Raw genomic sequence first — 22,003 nt, forward strand, 5'->3', positions numbered from 1 at the left:
ATCAGGTGCTAGGATGAGAAGCCACGTGGAGCAGAACTGCGGCAAATGACCTGTGGTCCCTGACATGTGATGGAGTGAAGAATGTGCTTGCTGTTTTAAGCCAACTGGGATTTGAGAGCTGTTTGTTACTACAGAAGAGCTGTAAGTGGCAAAATCAGGATCCTAACCTCAATAGATGTAAACATTATAAAATTCACCCATTTTCCAGTGTATATTTCAGTGACATTCAGTAAATGTACAGTGCAAGTATCATCAGAATCTTCTTTTAGAACATTTTCATTATCCCAAGATGAAACTTTTCTTAAATTATTTTTTTCTCTTTCTTTTCTTTTCTTTTTTTTTAAAGATTGGGTTTCACCATGTTGGTCAGGCTGGTCTTGAACTCCCAACCTCAAGTGATCTGCCCACCTTGGCCTCCAAAGTGCTTGGATTACAGGCGTGAATACCATGCCCGGCCTTTTTTTTTTTTTTAAATAGATACGGGGTTTCACCATGTTGGCCAAGCTGGTCTCGAACTCCTGGCCTCAAGTGATCTGCCCACCTCAGCCTACCAAAGTGCTGGGATTACAGGCATGAGCCACCACACCCGGTTGTTTATTTCTTTTTATATATATTTGATTGCACTTTAGGTTCTGGGGTACATGTGAAGAACATGCAGGATTGTTGCATAGGTACATACATGGCAATGTGGTTTACTGCCTCCATCACCCATATCTGGCATTTCTCCCCATGATATCCCTCCCAACTCCCTACCCCCTGCTGTCCCTGCCCTATTCCCCACCAACAGACCCCAGTGTGTAATGCTCCCCTCCCTGTGTCCATGTGTTCTCATTGTTCAACACCCACCTATGAATGAGAACATGTGGTGTTTGATTTTCTGTTCTTGTGTCAGTTTGCTGAGAATGATGGTTTCCAGATTCATCCATGTCCCTACAAAGGACACGAATTCATCATGGTTTTTTTTGTTTGTTTATTTTATTTTATTTTTATTTTTTTTATTTTTTTTTCCCCAGGAACATGTGCACTTTATTGAACACAATTGTAGAAAAGTGTGTGAGGGTAAAAGGCTGATACAGGATTGGCTGGGGGCAGGGTGAGGAATGGAAGCTGGAGTACGTGGGAGACAGGTCACAGGCAGAGCCCCTGGCCGGGATGATTCCTCTGATCTACTGATAGGCTTGCAGCATCAGTATTGGGATGATGATCAGCAGAATGGTTGTGATTATACCCAAAATCAGGGCCCAGATGTTCAGGCACTTGGCGGTGGAGGCGTAGGCCTGGGCCCCGGTCAGGTCGCCAACCATCTTCCTGTCCTTAGACTTCACGGAGTAGGCGAATGCTATGAAGCCCAGGCAGCAGGAGTTCATGAAGAGGGTGTTGAACAGGGACCAGACAATGTGGTCGGGCACGGAGGTCTCGCTTTGGATGTGGATCACGGTGGATGTCGGGGGCGCAGCGTTGTGGGGCGCCCCCAGCGCAGCCACCTCATGTTCCTCCTTCAGCATCTCATAGTTGGGGGACGGCTGGTGCTGGCGGGAGTGAAGAAGGTTTGGACCGTGTGGTTCATGGTGTCCAGGGAAGACTGACCATGGTCAGGTTGCTGCGATGCTTCTCAGTGGTCCCTCCCCTTCCCCTGTTTGTTTTTTTTAAGACAGGGTTTCACCATGTTGGTCAGGCTGGTCTTGAACTCCCAACCTCAGGTGATCCACCCGCCTTGGCCTCCAAAGTGCTTGGATTACAGGCATGAGCCACCACACCTGACCGAATTCATCATTTTTTATGGCTGCATAGTATTCCATGGTGTACATGTGCCACATTTTCCCTGTCCAGTCTATCATTGATGGGCATTTGGGTTGGATCCAGGTCTTTGCTATTGTAAACAGTGCTGCAATAAACATACATGTGCATGTGTCTTTATAATAGAACAATTTATAATTCTTTGGATATATACCCAGTAATGGGATTGCTGGGTCAAATGGAATTTCTATTTCTAGGTCCTTGAGGAATTGACACACTGTCTTCCACAATGGTTGAACTAATTTACACTCCCACCAACAGTGTAAAAGTGTTCCTATTTCTCCACATCCTCTCTAGCATCTGTTGTCTCCAGATTTTTTAATGATCACCATTTTAACTGGCATGAGATGGTATCTCAATCTGCTTTTGATTTACATTTCTCTAATGACCAGTGATGATGAGCATTTTTTTCATATGTTTGTTGGCCTCATATATGTCTTCTTTTGAAAAGTGTCTGTTCATATTCTTTGCCCACTTCTGAATGGGTTTGTTTGTTTTTTTCTTATAAATCTATTTTAGTTCTTTGTAGATTCTGGATATTCGCCCTTTGTCAGATAGGTGGATGGCAAAATTTTTTTCCCATTCTGCTGGTTGCCAGTTCACTCTAAAGATTGTTTCTTTTGCTGTACAGAAGCTCTCAAGTTTAATTAGATCCCATTTGTCTATTTTGGCTTTTGTTGCCATTGCTTTTGGTGTTTTAGTCATAGAGTCCTTGCCTATGCCTATGTCCTGAATGGTTTTGCCTAGGTTTTCTTCCAGGGTTTTTATGGTGTTAGGTCTTATGTTTAAGTATTTAATTCATCTGGAGTTAATTTTAGTGTAAGGTGTCAGGAAGGGGTCCAGTTTCTGCTTTCTGCACATGGCTAGCCAGTTTTCCCAACACCATTTATTAAACAGGGAATCCTTTCCCCATTGCTTGTTTTTGTCAGGTTTGTCAAAGATCAGATGGTTGTAGATGTGTGGTGTTGCCTCCGAGGCCCCTCGTCTGTTCCATTGGTCTATATCTCTGTTTTGGTACCAGTACCATGCTGTTTTGATTACTATAGGCTTGTAGTATAGTTTGAAGTCCGGTAGCGTGATGCCTCCAGCTTTGTTCTTTTTGCTTAGAATTGACTTGGCTATGCGGGCTCTCTCTTTTGGTTCCATGTGAAGTTTAAGGTGTTTTTTTCCAGTTCTGTGAAGAGGGTCATAGGTAGTTTGATGGGGATAGCATTGAATCTATAAATTACTCTGGGCAGTATGGCCATTTCCACAATATTGATTCTTCCTAACCATGAGCATGAAAGGTTTTTCCATCTGTTTGTGTCCTCTCTTAATTCGTTGAGCAGTGGCTTGTAGTTCTCCTTGAAGAAGTCCTTTACATCCTTTGTTAGTTGTATTCCTAGATATTTTATTTTCTTTGTAGCAATTGTGAATGGCAGTTCATTCTTGATTTGGCTCTCTTTAAGTCTGTTATTGATGTATAGGAATGCTTGTGATTTCTACACATTGATTTTGTATCTTGAGACCTTGCTGAAGTTGCTTCACGAGATTTTGGGCTGAGACAATGGGGTCTTCTAAATATACCATCATGTTGTCTGCAAATAGAGACAATTTGACTTCCTCTGTTCCTAATTGAATACCCTTTATTTCTTTTTCTTGCCTGATTGCTCTGGCTAGAACTTCCAATACTCTATTGAATAGGAGTGACGAGAGAGGGCATCCTTGTCTATTGCCAGATTTCAAAGGGAATGCTTCCAGTTTTTGCCCATTCAGTATGATATTGGCTCTGGGTTTGTCATAAACATCTTTTATTATTCTGAGATACATTCTGTCGATACCTAGTTTATTGAGAATTTTTACCATAAAGCGCTGTTGAATTTTGTCAAAGGCCTTCTCTTCATCTATTAAGATAATCATGTGGTTTTTGTCTTTGGATCTGTTTATGTGGTAAATTACATTTATAGACTTGCATATGTTGAACCAGCCTTGCATCCCAGGGATGAAGCCTACTTGATCATGATGGATAGGTTTTTGATGTGCTGTTGCAATCAGTTTACCAGTATTTTATTTTATTTTATTTTTGAGATGGAGTTTCGCTGTTATTACCCAGACTGGAGTGCAATGGCACAATCTCAGCTCACTGCAACCTCTGCTTTCTGGGTTCAAGTAATTCTCCTGCTTCAGCCTCCCGAGTAGCTGGGACTACAGGTGCGCATCACCATGCCCAGCTAATATTTGTATTTTTTTTCTTCTTTTTTTTGAAAGAAAGAAAAAAAAAGGAGTGAAGGAGAAAAAGGAAGAGGAAGAAAAGAGGGAGAGAGAACAGGAATGTAGCTTTATTCTAAAAACGGGTATTAATAATGGCCGATCAATATTTTGTGTATTTAAGGTGCAGAATGTATATTTTGTGTATTTAAAGTGGAGAGCTCTATAAATATTTATTGAGTTTACTTGTTCCGGATCTGAGTTCAAGTCCTGGATATCCTTATTAATTTTCTGTCTCGTTGAGTCTAAATCTCTTTATGAGCCTTATGCATCTGAGTGTTAGGATCATTAGCTCTTATTGTTACATTGATCCTTTTACTACTATATCTTTGTTGCTTTGAAATCTATTTTATCAGATGCGAGAATTGCAACTCCTGCTTTTTATTTATTTATGCTCTTCATTTGGTTGGTAAATCTTTCTCCGTCCCTTTGGTTTAAGTCTTTGTGTATCTTTGGATGTGAAATGGGTCTGGATGTAGCATACCATTAGGTTTTGTTTTTTTGTTTTTTGTTTTTTGTTTTTTTGGGAGGAAGGCAGGAAGGGAGGGAAGGAGGACAGTAGGGAGGAAGGAAGGGATGAAGGAAGGAAGGGAAGAAGGGGGGAGGGAGGGAGGGAAGGAGGGAAGGGAAGGAAGGAAATCAAGCAATGAGAGAGACACTGCCGACCTGGATCTAGAGGTTTACAAGTTGATTTCTTTTTTTGAGAGAAGGAAAGAAAAAAATAAATAAATAAAAATAAAGGAGAGGAAGAAAGAGGACGAGAAAGAGGGAGAGTAAACGGAAATATTGCTTTATTCTGAAAAAAATTGGGTATTAATAATGGCCAATCAATGTTTCATTTAAACTTATGAGTAGGTGTGATGTGGTATTGACAAGAACGTATATTTTGTGTATTTGAAGTGGGGAGCTCTATAAATATTTATTAAATTTACTTGTTCCAGATCTGAGTTCGAGTCCTTGATATCCTTATTAATTTTTTGTCTGATTGAGTCTAAGTCTTTATGTATCTGGGTGTTAGGATCGTTAGCTCTTGTTGTTGCATTGATCCTTTTACCACTGTATCTTTGTTGCTTTAAAATCTATTTTATCCGATACGAGATTTGCAACTCCTACTTTTTATTTATTTATTATTTATTTTTGCTCTCCATTTGGTTGGTAAATCTTTATCCATCCCTTTGTTTTGAGTCTTTGTGTATCCTTGCATGTGAAACGGGTCTGGATGTAACATGCCGTTGGGTTTTGGCTGTGTCTTTTGATTGGGGGATTTAGTCGATTTAAATTTAGGGTTACTGCCATTTGATGTTAACTGGCTATTTTATCCATTCGTTGATGTAAATTCTTCTTTATGTTGATGCTCTTTACTTTTTGGTATATTTTTAGAAAGGCTAATACTGGTTTTTCCTTTCTATGTATAATGCTTCTTTCAGAAGCTCTTGTAAAGCAGGCCTGGTGGCAATAAAATCTCTGAGTACTTGCTTGTTCATAAAAGATTTTATTTTTCCTTCAATTGTGAAGCTTAGTTTGGCAGGATATGAAATTCTAGGCTGAAAGTTCTGTTCTTTAAGGATGTTGAATATTGGCCCCCACTCTCTTCTGGCTTGTAGTGTTTCTACTGAGAGATCTGCTGTAAGTCTAATAGGCTTCCCTTTGTGGGTAACCTGACCTTTCTCTCTGGCTGCCCTTAGTATTTTCTCCTTCGTTTCAACCCTGGTGAATCTAACAATTATGTGCCTTGGGGTTACTCTTCTTGAGGAATATCTTTGTGGTGTTCTCTGTATTACCTGGGGTTGAATATTGTCCTGCTTTGCTACATTCAGAAAGTTTTCCTGAATAATATCCTGAAGAGTATTTTCCAGCTTGGATTCATTCTCTTTGTCGTATTCAGGTACACCTATCAAACGTAAATTTGGTCTTTTCACATTGTCCCATATTTCTTGGAGACTTTGCTCATTCCTTTTTTCTCTATTCTTATCTTGTTTTATTTCATTAAGTAGGTCTTCAACCTCTGATATCCTTTCTTCTGCTTGATCAATTCGGCTATTCAAACTTGTGCATATTTTGCTAAGTTTTTGTGTTGTGTTTTTCAACTCCATTAGTTCATTTATATTCCTCTCTATATTGTCTATTCTTGTTAGCATTTCGTCAAACCCTTTTTTCAAAGTTCTTAGTTTCTTTACATTGGGTTAGAACAAGTTCTTTTAACTCCCAGAAGTTTCTTATCATCCACCTTCTGAAGCCTACTTCTGTTAATGGCACACAGTTCTTTTCCATCAGGGCTTGTTCCGTTGCTGATGAGGAACTGTAATCCCCTGTAGAGGGTGAGGGGTTCTGATTTTGGGTATTCTCAGCCTTTTTAGGCTGGTTTCTTCCCTTTGTTATAAATTTATCCATCTGTCGTCTTTATGATTACCACCTTTCTAGTTGGGTTTCTGAGTGGATGCCCAGTTTATTGATTCCCAGCGCTGGAATCCGAGCAACCCACTGTGCCGGCCAAAACAGCAGCGATAAGACTGATGGTGCTCTTCTGCCCGGGAATCTCCTCCCATTTACTCTGCACGAAGAGCTGCCGTGCTGAGGCGCCGGCAAAACAGCTGTGCTGGCCACAAGAGTCACGCTGGTGACCCGCAGGGCCCCTCCACTGGGAATCTTCTGGTCCGTGAGCAACGAAAATTCGTCTGAAAGTGTGGCTTCCTCTCATTCTCTTTGCTTTCACTGGGAGCTACAATCCCGAGCTGTTAGCGATCAGCCATCTTGGATCTATTTATCTGTATTTTTTTTTTTTTTTTTGAGACGGAGTTTCGCTGTTGTTACCCAGACTGGAGTGCAATGGCACGATCTCGGCTCATCACAACCTCCGCCTTCTGGGTTCAAGCAGTTCTCCTGGCTCAGCCTCCTAAGTAGCTGGGACTACAGGTGCGCACCACCATGCCCAGCTAATTTTTGTATTTTTAGTAGAGACGGGGTTTCACCTTGTTCACCAGGATGGTCTTGATCTCTTGACCTCATGATCCACCCGCCTCGGCCTCCCAAAGTGCTGGGATTATAGGCGTGAGCCACCGCGCCCGGCCTACCAGTATTTTATTGAAGACTTTTGCATATATGTTCGTCATAGATATTGGCCTGAAGTTTTCTTTCCTTGTTAAGTCTCTGCTGGGTTTTGGTATCAGGATGATGTTGGTCTCATAAAATGATTTGGGAAGGATTCCCTCTTTTTGGATTGTTTGGAATAGTTTTTTTTTTTTTTTGAGATGGAGTTTCGCTCTTGTTACCCAGGCTGGAGTGCAACGGCGTGATCTCGGCTCACCACAACCTCCGCCTCCTGGGTTCAGGCAATTCTCTGCCTCAGCCTCCTGAGTAGCTGGGATTACAGGCACGCGCCACCGTGCCCAGCTAATTTTTTGTATTTTTAGTAGAGATGGGGTTTCACCATGTTGACCAGAATGGTCTCAATCTCTTGACCTTGTGATCCACCCACCTCGGCCTTCCAAAGTACTGGGATTATAGGCATAAGCCACCACACCCGGCCCATGGAATAGTTTCAGAAAGAGTGGTACTAGCTCATTTTTGTATGTCTGGTAGAATTCAGCTGGGAACCCATCTGGACCTGGACTTTTTTTGGTTGGTAGGCTATTAATTGCTGCCTCAACTTCAGCCCTTGCTATTGGTCTATTCAGGGTTTCAACTTCTTCCTGGTTTGGGCTTGGGAGGGTGCAAGTGTCCAGGAATTTATCCATTTCTTCCAGGTTTACTGGTTTATGTGCATAGAGTTGTTTGTAGTAATCTCTAATGGTAGTTTGTATTTGTGTGGAATCGGTGGTAATATACCCTTAATCGCTTTTTATTGCATCTATTTGATTCTTCTCTCTTTTCATTTTTATTAATCTGGCTAGTGGTCTATTTTGTTGATCTTTTCAAAAAACCAGCTCCTGGATTTACTAATTTTTTGAAGGGTTTTTGTGTCTCTATCTCCTTCAGTTCTGCTCTGATCTTAGTTATTTCTTGTCTTCTGCTGGCTTTTGAGTTTTTTTTTATCTTACTTCTCTAGTTCATTCAATTTTGATGATAGGGTGTCAATTTTAGATCTTTCCTTGCTTCTCATGTGGGCATTTATTGCTATAAATTTTTCTCTAGGCACTGCTTTAAATGTGTCCCAGAGATAGTGGTATGTTGTGTCTTCGTTCTCATTGATTTCAAAAAAAATCTTTATTTCTGCCTTCATTTCATTGTTTATGCAGTCAACAACATTCAAGAGCCAGTTCAGTTTCCATGAAGTTGTGCAGTTCTGAGTTAGTTCTGAATCCTGAGTTCTAATTTGATTGCACTGTGGTCTGAGAGACTATTTGTTATGATTTCCGTTATTTTGCATTTGCTGAGGAGTGATTTACTTCCAATTATGTGGTCAGTTTTAAAGTAGGTGTGATGTGGTGCTGAGAAGAATGTATATTCTGTGGATTTGGGGTGGAGAGTTCTGTAAATGTCTATTAGGTTTGCTTGGTCCAGATATGAGTTCAAGTCCTGGATATGCTTGTTAATTTTCTGTTTCATTGATTTGTCTAATATTGACAATGGAGTGTTAAAGTCTCCCACTATTATTGTGTGGAAGTCTGAGTCTCTTTGTAGGTTAAGAACTTCCTTTATGTATCTGGGTGCTCCTGTATTGGGTGCACCTATATTTAGGATCGTTAGCTCTTCTTTTTGCATTGATCGTTTTACCATTATGTAATGCCCTTCTTTGTTGCTTTTGATCTTTGTGGGTTTAAAGTCTATTTTATCAGAGACTAGGACTGCAACTCCTGCTTTTTTTTGCTCTCCATTTGCTTGGTCAATCTTCCTCCATCCCTTAGCTTGAGCCTATGTGTGTCCTTGCATGCGAGATGGGTTTCCCGAATACAGCAAACTGATGGGTTTTGACTTTTTATCCAATTTACCAGTCTGTCTTTTGATTGGAGCATTTAGTCCATTAACAATTAAGATTAATATTGTCATGTGTGAATCAGATCCTGCCATTTTGATGCTAGCTGGTTGTTTTGCCCATTAGTTGATGCAGTTTCTTCATTGTGTTGATGCTCTTTACCATTTGGTACGTTTTTGGAGTGGCTGGTACTGGCTGTTCCTTTCTATGTTTAGTGCTTCTTTCAAGAGCTCTTGTAAGGCAGGCCTGGTGGTGATGAAATCTCTGAGCAATTGCTTGTTCATAAAGGATTTTATTTCTCCTTCACTTAGTTTGAAGTTTTGTTTGGCTGGATGTGAAATTCTAGGTTGAAAGTTCTTTCCTTTTTTTTCAATAGATTACTCAATCGTGGATACTTTTTTTTTTTTTTTTTTTTTTTTAATAAAGATGGGGTTTCACCATGATGGCCAGGCTTGTTTTGAACTCCTGACCTCAGGTAATCCACCCACCTCAGCCTCCCAAAGTTCTAGGATTACAGGCATTAGCCACCACGCCTGGTGAAAAGTTCTTTTCTTTTATTGAGTATTGGCCCCCACTCTCTTCTGGCTTGTAGGGTTTCTGCCAAGAGATCCACTGTGAGTCTGATGGGCTTCCCTTTGTGGGTAACCCAACCTTTCTCTCTGGCTGCCCTTAGCACTTTTCCTTCATTATAACCCTGGTGAATCTGATGATTATGTGCCTTGGGATTGCTCTTCTTGAGGAATATCTTTATGGTGTTCTCTGTATTTCCTGGACTTGAATATTGGCCTGCCTTGCTAGGTTGGGGAAGTTCACCTGGATAATATACTGAAGAACGTTTTCCAGCTTGGATTCATTCTCTCTGTCACATTCAGGTACACCTATCAAACGTAGATTAGGTATTTTCACATAATCCCATATTTCTTGGAGGCTTTGTTCATTTCTTTTTACTCTTTTTTCTCTAATCTTGCCTTCTTGTTTTATTTCTTTGAGTTGATTTTCAATCTCTGATATCCTTTCTTCTGCTTGGTTGATTTGGCTACTGAAACTTCTGTATGCTTCACAAAGTCCTTGTGTTGTGTTTTTCAGTTCCATCAGTTCGTTTATATTCTTCTCTATGCTGTTTATTCTTGTTAGCATTTTGTCAAAACTTTTTTCAAGGTTCTTAGTTTATTTGCATTGGGTTAGAACATGTTCTTTTAGCTCAGAGAAGTTTATTGTTACCCACTTTCTGAAGCCTGTATCTGTCAATTCATCTGACTCGTTCTCCATCCAGCCTTGTTCCCTCGCTGGTGAGGAGTTGTGATCCCTTGGAGGAGGAGAGGCCTTCTGGTTTTGGGTGTTTTTATCCTTTTTGTGCTGGTTTCCTCCCATCTTTGTGGATTTATCTACCTGTAGTCTTTGTAGTTGGTGACTTTCTGATGGGGTCTCTGAGGGGATGTTATTTTTATTGATGATGAAGTTATTTCTTTCTGTTTTTCAGTTTTCCTTCCAACAGTCAGGCCCCTCTGCTGTAGGACTCCTGGAGGTCCACTCCAGACCCTGCTTGCCTGGGGATCACCTGCAGTGGCTGCAGAATGGTAAGGGTTGCTTCCAGTTTCTTCTTCTGCTATCTTTGTCCCAGAAGAATACCTGCCAGATGTCAGCCTGAGCTCTCCTTTATGAGGTGTCTCTTTGGATATATGGAGGTCAGGGAGCTGCTTGAGGAGACAGTCTGTCCCTTATAGGAGCTCAAGTGCTGAGCTGTGAGCTTGGTTGTTCCATTCAGAGCTGCTGGGCAGGTACGTTTAAGTCTGCTGCAGTGGAACTCATAATTGCCTTTTTTCCAGTTGCTCAGTCCTGGGAAGGTAAGGCCTTATTTATAAGTTCCTGATGTGCTGCTGCCTTTTTTCAGAGATGCCCTGCCCAACGAGGAGGTAGCCTAGTCACAGTCTGCCAGCAGAGGCATTGCTGAGCTGCCATGGGCTCTGCCCAGCTGCTGTGTAAACTTCCTTGCAGTTTTGTTTACAGAGGTGCAGTTAGAACTGCCTCGGTAATGGCAGTCTGCCTCGGTAATGGCGGACACCCTTCCCCCCACAGAGCTAGACTGTCCCAGGTCCAGCTGTGCTTGCTGTGAAACTCTTAATCCAGAGCATTTCAGATTGCTGGTCTTTGTGGGGGTGGGACCTGCTGAGCCAGATCACCTGGCTCCCTGTTTCATCCCCCTCTTTTTCAGTTGAATGGGCTACTCTGTCCCCCAGGTATTCCAGGCACCAGTTGAAACAGTGCCCAGGTTTGTGTGAGTTTTTGTGCGGAGACCCGCAGCACTGGCTGAAACAGCCATGCTGGAGACACGTAGCACTTTTCTGCCCAGGAGTCTCCTGGTGTGTGGGCAGTAAAAATTTGCTTGGAAATGCAGTGATCACTCACCCTCTGAGTTCTCACTGGGAACCCCACTCCAGAGCTGTTCCTATTTGGCCATCTTGGATCATCTCCCCAAGAGAAACTTAACTGAGTTACTTCCTATTCTCACTCCCAGCCTCAGGCAACTACTAATTTATCATCTATCTCTACAGATGTGCCTTTTTTTTTTTTTTTTTTTTTTTTTTTTTTTTTGACAATGTCTTGCTCTGTTGCCCAGGCTGCAGTGCAGTGGCACGATCTCAGTTCACTGCAACCTCTGCCTCCTGGGTTCAAATAATTCCCTGCCTCAGCCTCCTCAGTAGCTGGGATCACAGGAGCATGCCACCATGCCCAATTTTTGTATTTTTAGTAGAGATTGGGTTTCACCATCTTGGCCAGGCTGGTCTTTTTTTTTTTTTTTTTTGAGTCAGTTTCACTCTTGTTGCCTAGGCTGGAGTGCAATGGCTTGATCTTGGATCACTGCAACCTCTGCCTCCTAGGTTCAAGTAATTCTCCTGTCTCAGCCTCCCAAGTAGCTGGGATTATAGGCATGTGCCACCATGCCTGGCTAATTTTGTTTTGAGATGGAGTTTTGCTCTTGTTACCCAGGCTGGAGTGCAATGGCACGATCCCGGCTCACCGCAACCTCTGCCTCCTGGGTTCAGGCAATTCTCCTGTCTCAGCCTCCTGAGTAGCTGGGACTACAGGCATGCACCACCATGCCCAGCTAATTTAATTTTGTATTTTTTTAGTAGAGACAGGGTTTCTCCATGTTGATGAGGATGGTCTCGAACTCCAGACCTTAGGTGATATGCCTGTCTTGGCCTCCCAAAGTGCTGGGATTACAAGTGTTAGCCACTGTGCCTGCCCTATCTTTTGTATGTGGCTTAATAATTTTTGGTCTCACTATGTTGCCCAGGGTGGAGTGCAGTGGCTATTCACAGACACAATCACAGCACATTGCAGCCTTGAACTCCTGGGCTCAATTGATCCTCCTGCCCCAGTCTACTGAGTAGCATAATGCTCTTGAGGTTCACCCATGTTGCAGAATGTATCAGTACTTTAACTCCTTTTTTACTGCTGAGTAACATTCCACTGCACAGACATACTACTTTTTTTTTTGCAAAGTCTCACTCTGTCACCCAGGCTGGAGTGCAGTGGCACAATCTTTGTTCACTGCAACCTCCGCCTCCCAGGTACAAGCAATTCTCCTGCCTCAGCCTCCCTCCCGAGAAGCCGGGACTACAGGTGCTCACCACCATGCCTGGCTAATTTTTGTATTTTTGGTAGACACAGTGGTTCACCATATTGGGCAAGCTGGTCTCAAACCCTTGAGCTTGTGATCTGCCGGCCTCAGGCTCTCAAAGTGCTGGGATTACAGGTGTGAGCCACCATACCCAGCTAATCCAGATATACTACATTTTTATTATCATTTGATTATTATCATCATCTGAATTTTTGTTTGTTTTTGAGATAGAGTCTTGCTCTGTTTCCCAGGCTGGTGTGCACTGGCAAAATCTTGGCCCACTGCAACCTCCGCCTCCCAGGTTCAAGTGATTCTCCTGCCTCAGCCTCCCAAGTAGCTGATACTACAGGCACCCACCACCACACCTGGCTAATTTTTTATATTTTTAGAAGAGATGGGTTTCACCATGTTAGCCAGGATGGACTCCATCTCCTGACCTCATAATCTGCCTGCCTCAGCCTCCCAAAGTGCTGGGATTACTGCCATAAGCCACCAGGCCAGGCAGACATTTGGATTTTTTTCTACTTTTCAGTTATAATAATAAACACTGCTGTGAATATTCACATACAAGTTATTCCATGAAAGGGGCATATGTACAAAATCACCCCCAAATGCAAAAGGAGCCAAGGAACTAGAGAACAAGACAGACAAATCCAGTTTATCAGCAGAGGGCAATTGATTAGGGAACTTACGAACAGAAACATGGTCAGCAATAAGTCAGGTAGATCTCTGCAACATTATTCCCCAGACCCAGAGCTTATATAGCATAGAAAAAGGGGTGTGTGCTCTATAGAGACAATGAAAGGCAACCCTCTAGAACAGGCCAGAATGAGTTGCGCAGTAACATAAAGGTTGCTTTGACCTAAAGGCAGGATATATTGTGATTACATGTTCTTGCATTAAAGACAGTAAATAAACAAGGAATCAGAAGGCATTCACAGGACTGGGGTCAATCTGAGGTCAACATGGCAGATTAGCATCCAAGATGGAGTCACTTTTGTCATCACACAAGTGTTTGTGTAGAACTGTTTTCATTTCTTTTCTTTTTTTCAGACGGAGTCTGTCACCCAGGCTGGAGAGTCTCACTCTGTCACCCAGGCTGGAGTATAGTGGCACCATCTTGGCTCATTGCAACCTCTGCCTCCCGTGTTCAAGTGATTCTCCTGCCTTAGCCTCCCAAGTAGCTGGGATTACAGGGGTGTGCAACCACACCTAGCTAGTTTTTTGTATTTTCAGTAGAGACGGGGTTTCACCATGTTAGCCAGGATGGTCTCGATCTTCTGACCTTGTGATTTGCCCACCTCAGCCTCCCAAATTGCTGGAATTACAGGTGTGAGCCACCGTGCCCAGCTCATTTTCATTTCTTTTGGGTAGATAGCTATGAATGGAATGGTTGAATCATATAGTAAGCCTTTATTTATTTTATTTAAGACAGGGTCTTCCTCTGTCACACAGTCTGGAGTGCAGTGGTGCAATGTCAGCTCACAGCAACTTCAGCCTCCTGGGTTCAAGCAATTCTCATGTCTTAGCCTCCTGAGTAGCTGGGATTACAGGCGTGTGCCATCACACCCAGCTAATTTTCTGCATTTTTAGTAGAGATGGGGTTTCACCATGTTGGCCAGGCTGTTTCAAACTCATGGTCTCAAGTGATCCACCAATCTTGGCCTCCCAAGTGCTGCGATTACAGGCTTGAGTCACTGCGCCAGCCTAGGTTTAACGTTTTGAGAAATACCAAACTATTTTCCAAAGTGGCTGCACCACTTACATCCCCACTAGCAATGTATGAGGGTTCCAATTTCCTCACATCCTTGCCAGTACTTGTTACTGTCAGTCTTTTTGATATAGCCATTTTAGTGGCTATGTAGTGGTATCTCATGGTTTTGTTTTTTTTTTTTTCTTTTCTTTCCTTGCTGCCGTGTAAATAATTTTTTTTTTTTTTTTTTTTTTTGAGACAGAGTCTTTCTCTGTCACTCCAGCTACCAGGCTAGAGTGCAGTGGCACGATCTCAGCTCACCACAGCTTCCACCTCCTGGGTTGAAGCAATTCTTCTGCCACAGCGTCCTGAGTAGCTGGGATTACAGGCGTGTACCACCATGCCTGCCTATTTTTGTAAATTTAGTAGAGATGGGGTTTTACCATATTGGCCAGGCTGGTCTCAAACTCCTGACCTTGTGATCCACCTGCCTCGGACTCCAAAATTGCTGGGATTACAGGCATGAGTCACTGAGCCTGGCCCTCATTGTGGTTTTAGTTTGTACTTCCCTAATAATGTTGATCACTTATATAATGCCTGTTAGCCATTCTTATGTCTGCTTTGGTAAGATGTCTATTCCAATCTTCTGTCTTTTTTTTTTTTTTTAAAAGAGACAGGGTCTCAGCCGGGCAGAGTGACTCACGTCTCTAATCCCAACACTTTGGGAGGATCATTTGAGGCCAGCAGTTTAAGACCAGCCTGGCCAACATGATGAAATCCTGTCTCTACTAAAAATACAAAAATTAGCTGGGTGTGGTGGTGCAGCCTACTTGGGAGGCTGAAGCATGAGACCTGCTTGAACCCAGGGGGCAAAGGTTACAGTGAGCTGAGATTGTGCTGCACTCCAGCACGGGTGACAAAGCAAGACTCTGTCTCAATAAAACAAAAGAACAATATCTCACTACATCGCCCAGGCTGGAGTGCATTAGTGCAATCATTGCTCACTGACTGCAGCCTCAACTTCCTGGGCTCAAGTAATCCTCCCACTTTAGCCTCCTGAGTAACTTGGACTACAGCCATGTGCTACCATGCCCAGCTATTTTTAAAAATTTTTTTTGTAGGAACAGGGTTTCACTATGTTGTCCATGCTGGTCCAGACATCTTGGCCTCAAGCAATCCTCCTGCCTTGGATCCCAAAGTGCTTATGATTACAGGAATGAGAGAGCATGCCCGGCTTGCTGCTGCCAATCATTTATTTATTTATTTATTTTTGAGATGGAGTTTCACTCTTGTTACCCAGACTGGAGTGCAATGGCATGATCTCGGCTCACCGCAACCTCCGCCTTCTGGGTTCAAGCAATTCTCCTGCCTCAGCCTCCCAAGTAGCTGGGACTACAGGCGTGCACCACCATGCCCAGCTAATTTCTGTATTTTTAGTAGAGATGGGGTTTCACCATGTTGACCAGGATGGTCTCAATCTCTTGACCTTGTGATCCACCTGCCTCGGCCTCCCAAAGTGCTGGGATTACAGGCATGAGCCATGGCACCTGGCCTACAAATTCTAAATGAGTTGAAATCTTATCCGTATTTTAAAAATTATTTCACATTAGAAAGCACAGAATAGCAACTTCATTCCAGTGAGAAGAAAAACACATTTTTGAGTCCTGAAGAATTAAGACACCATCAGAGATGAAACAGGAACATTTCAAATAGCATTGCCCCCATAAATTCTTCTCCAATTTTCTGCTCCCCCAACAAAAAACAAAAAAATTTAGGGGGAAATAATTGTTCTTTCCTATGAACATCAGCCTCATGTTACTAGATTCATTTTTATGGCCCATATTACACCCTATGATCCTGTTTTTCTACCCCTATATTTGTCCATTCTCACACTGCTATAAATACCTGAGGCTGGGCAAGGTGGCTCACACTTGTAATCCCAGCATTTTGGAGGCCAAGGCAGGTGGATCACCTGAGGTCAGGAGTTCAAGACTAGCCTGACTAACATGGTGAAACCCAGTCTCTACTAAAAATACAAAATTAGCCAGGCATGGTGGCGTATGCCTGTAATCCCAGCTACTTGGGAGGCTGAGGCAGGAGAATTTGCTTGAACCTGAGAGTCGGAGGTTGTGGTGAGTCAAGATCACACCATTGCACTCCAGCCTGGGCAACAAGAGCAAAACTTCACCTCAAAAAAAAAAGAAAGAAAGAAAGAAAGAAATACACGAGGCTGGGTAATTTATAAAGAAAAGAGGTTTAATTGGCTCACAGTTCTGTAGGCTGTACAGGAAGCATGGCAGCATCTGCTTCTGGGGAGGCCTCAAGGGAGCTTTCACCCATGGCGGGAGCAGGTGTCTTATATGGCAGAAGCAGGACCAAGATGGGGTGGGGGAGTGGCAGCGAGCAGGCACTACACACTTTTAAACAAAAGATCTCATGAGAACTCAGGACAGTACCAAGAGGGAAATCCGCCCCCATGATTCAGTCACCTCTCACCAGGTCCCATCTCCAACAATGAGAATTACATTTCGACGTGAGATTTAGGGAGGGACACAGACCCAAATCATATCAACCTTTCATTAGGCTGCAGCAGCCTTTTGGATTGTTTTGCTTTTGGTTTCAGAGTTTTTTTGAGACAGCATTTCACTCTGTCATGCAGCCTTGAGTGCAGTGGCTTGATCATAGCCTACTACAGCCTTGAACTCCTAAGCTCAAACAGTCTTCCCACCATAGCCTCCAGAGTGGCTGGGACCACACCACCATGCCCAGCTTTTTGTTGTTGTTGGTGTTCGAAACAGGGTCTAGCTGTTTTGCCCAGGCTGGCCTCAAAGTCCTTGCCTAAAGCAACCCTCCTCTCAGCATCCCAAAGCACTGAGGTTACAGATGTGAGCTATTGTGCCCGGCCTTCAGGATTGTTTTTATCTTTACAACCCTTTTTTATAAAACAGGTCTTCTAAAACTATTTCTTGGACTAATGAATATCTCAATATAAAACAAATATTTCTGGGCCGGGCGTGGTGGCGCATGCTTGTAATCCCAGTAATTTGGGAAGCCAAGGCAGGTGGATCACTTGAGGTCAGGAGTTCAAGATCAGCCTGGACAACATGGGGAAACCCCGTCTCTACTAAAAACACAAAAATTAGCTGGGCAGGGTGGTACATGCCTGTAATCTCAGCTACTTGGAAGGCTGAGGCAGGAGAGCTTGGGAGGTGGAGGTTGCAATAAACTTAGATGGTGCCACTGTACTCCAGCCAGGGTGAGAGAGTGAGACTCTGTCTCATAAGATAATAATAATAATAGCTGGATACAGTGGCTCACACCTGTAATCCCAACACTTTGGGAGGACAAGGCAGGCAGATCACGAGGTCAAGAGATTGAGAACATCATGGCCAACATGGTGAAACCCCATCTCTACTAAAAAATACAAAAATTAGCTGGGTGTGGTGGCGTGCACCTGTAGTCCCAGTTACTCAGAAAGCTGAGGCAGGAGAACTGCTTGAACCCAGGAGGTGGAGACTGCAGTGAGCTGAGACTGCGCCACTGCACTCCAGCCTGGCACCTGGCGACAGAGCAAGACTCTGTCTCAAAAAAATAATAATAATAAAAATCAAACATTTCTGAAGAAAAAATATTTTTTAAAAACCAGAATGTAGAAAAATATTCATAAATAAATGGCAAAATTTTACTTTCCAAAATATTACAAAGATTTAGTAAAGTTGACACCAGGTTTTTGAGATTTTTTTTTTTTTTGAGATGGAGTCTTGCTTTGTTGCCAAGCTGGAGTGCAGTGGCACAATGTCAGCTCACTGCATCCTCCACCTCCTGGGTTCAAGCGATTTTTCCGCCTCAGCCTCCTGAGTAGCTGGAACCACAGGCGCGTGCCACTATGCCCAGCTAATTTTTGTATTTTTAGTAGAGATGGGGTTTCACCATGTTGGCCAAGATGGTCTCAATCTCTTGACCTTGTGATCTGCCCACCTTGGCCTCCCAAAGTGCTGGGATTACAGGTGTGAGCCACTGAGCCTGGCCGGGTTTTTTTTTTTTTTTTGATACAGGGTCTCACGCTGTTGTCCAGGCTGGAGTGTGGTGGTGCAATCACAGTTTATGCAGCCTCAACCTCCTGGGCTCAAGTGATCCTCCCACCTTAGCCTCCCAAGTAGCTGGGACTACAGGTATGCACTATCACACTTGGCTAACATTTCTATTTTTTGTAGAGGTGAGGTCTCACTATGCTGCCCAAGCTAGTCTCAAAATCCTGGACTCAAGTGATCTGCCTGCCGTAGCCTCCCAAAGTCCTGGGATTCCAGGCATGAGCTGCCACGCCCAACCAACACCAGGTAAGCAAGGATAAGGAACAGATTCTGTACATATGGAAAAATACAAAGAAAATTATATGCTAGCAATTAAAGAAATGTTCATTTTCACACAACTACCATTGAATTAAAAATAAGTTAAACCCAAAGTTGACCGAGGAAAAGCTCTGTATCACTATAAACTGGCTCCACCATTCTGAAGAACAACCTGCTAATGTGCCTGGGCCAGTTCATGCTATAATTCAGTAATTCCCTTAGCGGGAACAGACTCTAAACTGGAATCACCCCACCCTTCTCACAGGCCCCTTCGCTGGTTTATTTACAGCACTTAGCATGGTCTAAGTTAAATATGTCCCTTGTCAATTCTGTTAATTGCCTCTTTTCCTCCAGAACGTAAGTTCTATGAGCTCTGCCAGTGACCTGGTTTACCAGGTTCTAAAAAAGCAAGTACTTGTCCCCACCCTCAAAAGGGAGAGTATATAACATTTATAACAGCATAATTGGTAACAGTAAAAACCAGAACCTACATGCCCAGAGGATAACTAAACAAACTAGAATATAATGATGGCATAAAATGCTGAATAGCTATTAAACATAAAATATTCGAGGGGAGTCTGAGGTGCGAGGATCTGCTGAGTCCAGGAGTTTAAGACTACCCTGGGCAGCAAGGCGACACCTGCCTCAACAAAAAAAATTTTTAATTAGCTGGACGTGGTGGTGGGCACCTGTAGTACCAGCTACTCAGGATGCTGAGGTGGGAGGATCACTTGGAATTCAGGTGAGCTAAGAAGTGCCACATTGCACTCCAGCCTGGGCAACAGAGAATCTGTCTCAAAAAAAAAAAAAAAAATTAGTGAAAGCATTTATAAACTAAGTGAAGAAACATGCTAGCAACATTTATGTCATGTAAAAAATGGTGGTTTCGGGGTCCAAAGTGGCTCCTGCCGGAGGTCATGGCTCTTGCGAAGGCGAGGTCATCAGTTCAAGGCTAACCTGAGCAACCTCAAAAGCTCAAACTGATAGGCAAAAAAAACAAAAAAACAAAAACATGGTGGCTTGCCCATTGAAAATTGTAGCTCAAATAAAGTTTGCATAAGTACTGAAGTCTTAATGAAAGAATCATTACGTTAGATTCTTTATTTATTTTTTTTTTGAGACAGAGTTTCACTCTTGTTACCCAGGCTGGAGTGCAATGGCGCGATCTCGGCTCACCGCAACCTCCGCCTCCTGGGTTCAGGCAATTCTCCTGCCTCAGCCTCCTGAGTAGCTGGGATTACAGGCATGCGCCACCATGTCCAGCTAATTTTTTCTATTTTTAGTAGAGACGGGGTTTCACCATGTTGATCAGGATGGTCTCGATCTCTTGACCTCGTGATCCACCCGCCTCGGCCTCCCAAAGTGCTGGGATTACAGGCGTGAGCCACTGCGCCCGGCTACTTTCTCTTAATTGCACTCATAACTTTCAGATTTCTATCAGGTCTACAATATTTTGAGAATAAAAGCAGCTTATTGTTTCAGAAGGATAACATAAACAATTGTATGATTTGAAGAGAAGTGTGGTTAAGTTTTTCCCAAAGACTAAAAAGGTAAAAAGTTAAAATTAAACAGCAGATATGAGCTGGGCATGGCGACATGCACCTGTAATCCCAGCTACTTGGGAGATTGAGGTGTGAAGAGCCCTTGAGCCCAGAGGGTCGTGGCTGCAGTGAGCTATGACCACACCACTGCAGTCCAGCCTAAGCAACAGAGACCATGTCTCAAAAAAAAAAAGAGAAGAGGCCAGGTGCAGTGGCTCATGCCTGTAATCCCAGCACTTTGGGAGGCCGAGGCAAGTGGATCACCTGAGGTCAGGAGTTCAAGACCAGCCTGGCCAATATGGTGAAACCCCGTCTCTCCTAAAAATATAAAAATTAGCTGGGCGCAGTGGCATATGTCTGTAATCTTAGCTATTCGGGAGGGTGAGGCAGGAGAATACCTTGAATCTGGGAGGTAGAGGTTGCGGTGAGCTGAGATCACGCCACGGTCCTCCAGCTAGGGCAACAGGGTGAGATTCCATCTCAAAAATAAAAAAGAAAAAAAAGAAAACAGCTATGCAAGTTCCTTAGTATACAGCAAAATAGTATTATTTTTTCATTTTCTTTAAGATACAAATTCACTGTAGTATAATTTATATACCAAAAAAGCACCCATTTTAAGAGGATACACTTGGTATCTACTCTGAGGTGACCTCAACTGAGGGGCTGAGTAGGACTAATTATCATCTACAGGATCCGGGAACAAGTGTTCACCTCCTGCAGTCTTCATAGGTGAGGGAGGCACCAGCTCCTCACTAAGGTCCCACCTGCTTGGCAGCCAGAACCTCCCTTACCCCTCTCACCAAGGCCGTACACACCTGCGCCTACACAGGGCCTCATGTGGCCAAGGCCCTGGTGCCAGGCCCTTGATGGCTAGGATTTGTTGGCATAAAGGCAAGGCACCACGGAAACTGGAGAAGCTGGCGTCTGAGTTACATAACTATCAGTCAGCAAGTATAGACTCTGAGGCGCAGTTACCTACAGCCCGCTGTGCAGCCTGTGCGCTCCTAAACCTCTCTAGGTCTGTTTCCTCACTGGACTCAAAGGGAAAAGGAAAGTACCTTTCCAGGATGGAAATTGAACAAGACAACCCACAGGAAGCCCCAGTGTGGAAACTTACTTTATTCCAGTCACGACTGTCCTAGTTGTCACCTTGCGTACCTGCCATCTGCAACTATTTCCTGGCTGGCACATTTATACCCACTTTGGCTTTGAAAGACACATCAACCAAAAATAGGCAGCTGGGACTAAGGCATATCTAAACAAAGGCTCCAAAGGACCCCATTCGCTGGGGTCTAGCATCCAGCCTCTCTCTCAGCAGAAGTAGGATCGTGGTCCCTTGCTGTGTTTTCTGAACAGAGCCCAGAATAGCCAAGGTATGCCATCACTGCAGCATTCAACTCTCCCTGGTCACCATGGAGTCACCAGTCCAGCCCGAAATACTACTACAGAGGAGAAAGGCCCATTTTTGCTAGGTTGTGTTATCTTCCACATCCAAAAACAGTCCCATGTAGCTTTAGCTGCTCCGAAATCAGATCACAGAACAGCAGGAGACATTCCTTTGGCAAAAAATGACACGCTTCTGTCCTGTATCTTATACTGGTAAGTGAGGCTCTGATCCCGCTGAGATGTAGACTGCGATGGTCTCCTCCACAGGATCCTCAGCTACAGAGACAGAGAAGAATGAAAGAGGGGCGACCTTGGGAACCTGCTCTACTGGGAATCCCACCCTGCCTTCTCTGTGACTTTCAGCTGAGGCCTCTATGAGATCACAGTCATAGTGATCTCATAATGGGGCCAACTTGTAAAATAAAACCTATCACCAGCTAACTACAAATAAAG

At 43.4% G+C, this 22,003-nt stretch overlaps 1 protein-coding gene, 1 long non-coding RNA gene and 1 pseudogene across 12 annotated transcripts in view; 1 reads left to right on the plus strand and 2 right to left on the minus strand.

Annotated features, from left to right (window-relative positions):
• LOC118147857 (uncharacterized) lies at window positions 1-18,612 on the plus strand. The gene is made up of 3 exons (XR_008476724.2): window positions 1-141; window positions 10,437-10,533; window positions 18,489-18,612. It is a non-coding gene; the product is annotated as an uncharacterized LOC118147857 (long non-coding RNA).
• LOC144579522 (interferon-induced transmembrane protein 3 pseudogene) lies at window positions 464-1,585 on the minus strand (annotated as a pseudogene). The gene has a single exon (XR_013527275.1). The product of XR_013527275.1 is annotated as an interferon-induced transmembrane protein 3 pseudogene (transcript).
• The window catches only part of ELP6 (elongator acetyltransferase complex subunit 6), a 24,019-nt gene continuing 18,396 nt past the window's right edge, over window positions 16,381-22,003 (minus strand). For 3 of the 10 annotated variants that reach the window (XM_078350683.1, XM_078350680.1, XM_078350685.1), the window contains 2 exons: window positions 20,563-21,826; window positions 16,513-16,691 (listed from right to left, as the gene is read on the minus strand). In XM_078350683.1, coding sequence (XP_078206809.1) covers window positions 21,698-21,826 — 129 coding nt within the window. In that variant the 3' untranslated portion in view covers window positions 16,513-16,691; window positions 20,563-21,697. Of the gene's footprint in view, window positions 16,692-20,562; window positions 21,827-22,003 lie in introns of those variants that run through there. The other 7 variants (XM_078350688.1, XM_078350686.1, XM_078350684.1 and 4 more) reach the window with 5 other exon arrangements.

Source organism: Callithrix jacchus, chromosome 15 (genome assembly GCF_049354715.1).
Source record: "Callithrix jacchus isolate 240 chromosome 15, calJac240_pri, whole genome shotgun sequence".
Lineage (NCBI taxonomy): Eukaryota > Metazoa > Chordata > Mammalia > Primates > Cebidae > Callithrix > Callithrix jacchus.